The sequence below is a fragment of the Parus major genome, chromosome 5 (assembly GCF_001522545.3).
Source record: "Parus major isolate Abel chromosome 5, Parus_major1.1, whole genome shotgun sequence".
NCBI lineage: Eukaryota > Metazoa > Chordata > Aves > Passeriformes > Paridae > Parus > Parus major.
In genome coordinates, this window is record NC_031774.1 from 59,584,053 (window position 1) to 59,588,199 (window position 4,147).

Here is a 4,147-nt window from a genome sequence, read left to right on the forward strand (position 1 = left end):
GGAATAAACCAGGAATAAACCAGGAATAAACCAGGAATGTCCCCCAGCCCTGGCACTGCTCCTGTTTGTAGGGATGAGCTCCATCCCAGCTCCATCCTCATCACTCCAGCTCTGGAGCAGGATAACGGGAGGGGGCTGCCTCCTCCCCATTTTGGAGCATTTGGAGCATTTTTTCACACAATGGATCCCTTTTTGCCTCTCCAGCTCCGAGTTTTGTAGGGTGAGGATCCCATGGAGAGAACCCAGAGGCTGCAGAGGGGGAAAAAGGGGCTGGGGATTAATTTGGGGAATTTTCCTGCCTGTGCCAGCACGGAAATTCACGCTGCTGGTGCAAACCCAGCCGTGGAGCTGGAGTCACAAACGTTATCCCAGCACCCAAAGAGGTTTTTTTTGGGGTATTTGGTGGGCTTTCCCCCAAAGCAGAGTGGGGCACACAGCCCTGAGCCCCAGCAGCATCCCTCCAGCTGCCCTGTGTGGATTTAGGGAGACAAAGATGCTTTAGGGACCCCCATCCTGCCCTGCTAACATTGGATATCGACATTATTCTCCAATAAAACCCCTCAGGCAGGGCCAGATCAAGCTCTGGGGTGGGGACACGGTGCCAAGTGCCGGGGTCCCACAGCAGCTCCCCCATATCCCAACATCCCAAGAGATTGGGATTTTATTTGGGTTATTTTGGGTGTAATTATTGGGGTTTTTATTTGCACTGTGCCTATAGCTACTCTCCGTTTCTTTTGGTACCAGCTCCCCTTTCTCAGCTCCCTCCCCCACCATTTCTTATAAAAATAAGATTGTGCTTATTTATAAAATAATTATAATTATTTTTTTTTGGTTTGTTTTTTTAAGAAAAGCTTCCAGTTTAAAAAAAAAAAACAAACAACAAAACAAAAACCAAAACAACGGTGGTATATCAAAATATGGCAAAACTTTGGCTGTCAATGGCTAAACTCTAATTAAAAACATCCACTACAAAGGCATTGTGCTGTGATAATTAACTCTGCAACGCTTCACCGACGGCAAATATTCCACCTGGGCTGGCTGCCTTCCCTGGGACACGCTCAGAAACCACCCCTGGATTTTCCTAGCACATCACCACCATCCTCTGGCAGGATTTTTTCCAGCTGTAAGACACCTAAAGACGCATGAAAAAGCCTTGGGAGAAGAGAAATGCAGCGGGAAGAGCCACACGGACGAGGCGGTTGGATGCACGTTCTCCTCGAGAGGAAAGTCTGTTTTCTCACCTTAGTGCTTAGGAAAAAAAAAATCAGGATTCTTGATAAGAGTTTGTGAAAGAAAAGAGGCAGATCCTTTGTATAAAAGGTGTTTCAGAGCAGGGATAAAATGCAAATGGGTCTATAAGATCCAGACATATATAAACATACATAGCTCGATATATTTATATATGTATCCTCTAGATATTCAATGTTTGGGATGCATTATTGCATTATCCTTATTGGGGATTTATTATTTTCCATCCTCCATTGCTTCCTCTTTTTTTTTGGGGGGTTGGGGATTTTTGGTTGTTTTTTCTTTTTTTTTGGTTTTGGGGTTTTGCTCCCCCCCAAAAAAAAACAAAACTAGAAAAGAAAAAGATAAAAAATAAGTTGCAAATGGCTCTGAGAGCTTCCAGCCATCATCCACCTGGCTGGGACTGCTGTGGGCTGACCTCCAGCACGTGTTTTTTTTGGAAAAACTGGGATCATGCTCTGCCCCAGGAGCTGCTGGCCGTGCCTTCCTCCATGGAACATCACCGTGCCCGGAGATCCCCGGCTGGTTATTGCTTAATTCTCCCTTCCCATACTGGCCTTTAGGGTTATTTACATTTCTTTGGCTTGGCTTGAACACGACAGTCTGGCACTTTCCAGCCACCCCAGAGTCACCTGGGGGCAAGGAGGGGGAGAGGCCACCTCGCCACGAGAAAACTCGGCTGGGCTTCTGCCGGCTCCGACCGAGCCGTGCTCCGGCCAGTCGGAATAAGACAACTTGTGTTTGGCACAAACTCCTCTGGGAATGCTCTCCGTGCCCCATCCCGCCCCTGATCCGGATAAATCCTCCAGCACCACGCTTCCCGTGGCTCGCGGGGAGCGGGGCAGGGCTGGGGGAAGGCGGCCTCGGAGCCTCCCCACGCTCAGACCACGAACTCGGGGACTTCGTCGTGGGTCAGATCCAAGGAGAAGTATTTGCTGGTTCTTTTCACCGGGAAGGTGTCCTGGATGTTGATGCACTGCTGGGCCAGGCAGCCGTTGCAGTAGAGCCCGTCCTCGTCCAGGCCGTGGGCGCAGCCGAAGGTGAAGCTCTGCGCCGTGTCCTGGCACAGGTTGGCCAGCTGCAAGAAGTCCTTCTGGTAGAGCCGGATGTCGTCCAGGCTCAGGCTGTGCCGGTCCGTCGACGTCTTGGGTTTCCTGCACGTCGTCTGGGAAAAGCCGAGAGGAGGCTCAGGAGCTGCCGGGGAGCCCTGGGGAAGGGGGAACTGCAAAGCCCCGATCCCGCGTTACCTGGGGTAGGGAATCGGTGCTCTGCCCCCGCAGCTTCACCACCGTCTCCGAGGAGCTGGAGGTGGAGGAGCTGATCTCCTTCACGATGAGTCCTGCACAGAGGAGGGTGCAAAGGTTATTTTGGGGTGGCTCAGCTCTCTTGGGATCCACTCCTGCTGTCCACGGGGACAAGGGCTGCCTCAGTGCAATGGGGTGCCTTCAACCCAACAGCTCCACCTGAAATCAGCGTTACCTACAAAGCATCCCAAATCTGCCCCAAAATGGCATCCACAGCTGGCCCCAGGGAGCCTGGCATCCCCAAAGACCTCCCAGGAGCTCCCAGCTCAGAGCTGGAAATGCAGGTGGGACTTTCTGGGTGCAGACAATGCTCCAGAGAAGCTCATGGAGACCAACTGTTCCCCAGCACCGCCACTGCCCTTTGTCCCCAGGTGCCACATCCACACGGCTTCTCAATCCCTCCAGGGATGGGGACCCCACCACTGCCCTGGGCAGCTGGGCCAGGGCTGGACAAACTTTCCCATGAAGAAATTTTCCCCAGTGTCCAATGCAAACCTCCCCTGGCACAATTTGAGAGAAATTCCCCTTTCCTTTACCCCGTCCCTCCTTCAGCCCATTGGGTGAACAGTTTTTCCCAGCATCCCAAATGGACACCCTGGGCTCGCTCTGCTCTGCCAAACACCAAAGATCCACGGAATGACCAGGCTTGGAAGGGACCTTAAAGACCACCTCGTTCCAGCTGCCGTGACTGGCGCTGGGGGATTGGGAAGAGAAGAGGCCACCACCTTACCCGAGTGCCCGTTGAACTTGCGGGACAGCAGCATGTCCTCGGTGATGTAGACGCACATGTCGGGGCTCACCTCCATCTCCCCAGCCTGCTCCAGCTCCCGGGGGTCATCCACCAGCATCTCGATCTCTGCCGGACACCAGCGGACAGGACAAGTCAGCCACGCGCCCCCAGAGCACCCTCCGAGGCCAGCGCCTGGAAAAGCCCAGCCGGCGCCTCACCGTCATCCTGGGAATCCTCCTCCAGCCGGTCCTTCCCGCCGCTCTCCACGCCGGAGGTGTGGGAGCTGCCGTGGCTGGTCATGGAGCTGCAGGTCTTCAGCTTGCGGTGGGCGCCGGCGCCGGAGAATCCATCCTCGGGGCCCATCTCCCGGGCTTTGGGGTCGGCCTCGATGCCGGAGGTGTGGGAGCTGCTGTGGGAGGCGGTGGAGTGCCGGGACAGCCGCTTGTGCCGGATGCTGCCGGCGCTGCTGCCGCTGGCGCGCGAGCGCTTCTCCAGCTGCTCCATGTCCAGGTCCAGCGTGTCGCTGATGTAGGATTCCCGGTACTGCTTCTTCTCTGCAGGGGGGCACGGAATCAGCGGGATTCCCATGGCCCCCGGGGCAAAGCGGAGCCCCCGGGAGGGCACGGGACACCCTGGCACACAGAGGAGTTGTCACCCGAGTGGTGGCACGGATGGAGACGGCGCTGCCCCGGCGACATTCAGGTGCAAAACCCCTGTGCTGGGCTCTTCCTCCAACAGGAGGAGGAGGAGGAGGCGGAAGAGGAGGAGGAAGAGATGTCGAGGAAGAAGAGAAAGAAGATGGCAGAAAATAAGGAGGAGCAGGAAAAGAAGAAAACAAAATGAGGAGGAAGAAGATGAGGATGAG

The 4,147-nt window shown here is 54.9% G+C and overlaps 1 protein-coding gene across 1 annotated transcript in view; it reads right to left on the bottom strand.

The window, feature by feature from the left end:
* Positions 1-943: 943 nt before the first annotated feature.
* Positions 944-4,147, bottom strand: part of FRMD6 (FERM domain containing 6) — a 17,232-nt gene continuing 14,028 nt past the window's right edge. Inside the window, 4 exon segments of the mRNA XM_015632204.3 lie at positions 944-2,413; positions 2,496-2,587; positions 3,283-3,408; positions 3,501-3,965. Of these exon segments, the coding sequence (XP_015487690.1) occupies positions 2,129-2,413; positions 2,496-2,587; positions 3,283-3,408; positions 3,501-3,965 (968 nt within the window). The 3' untranslated portion in view covers positions 944-2,128.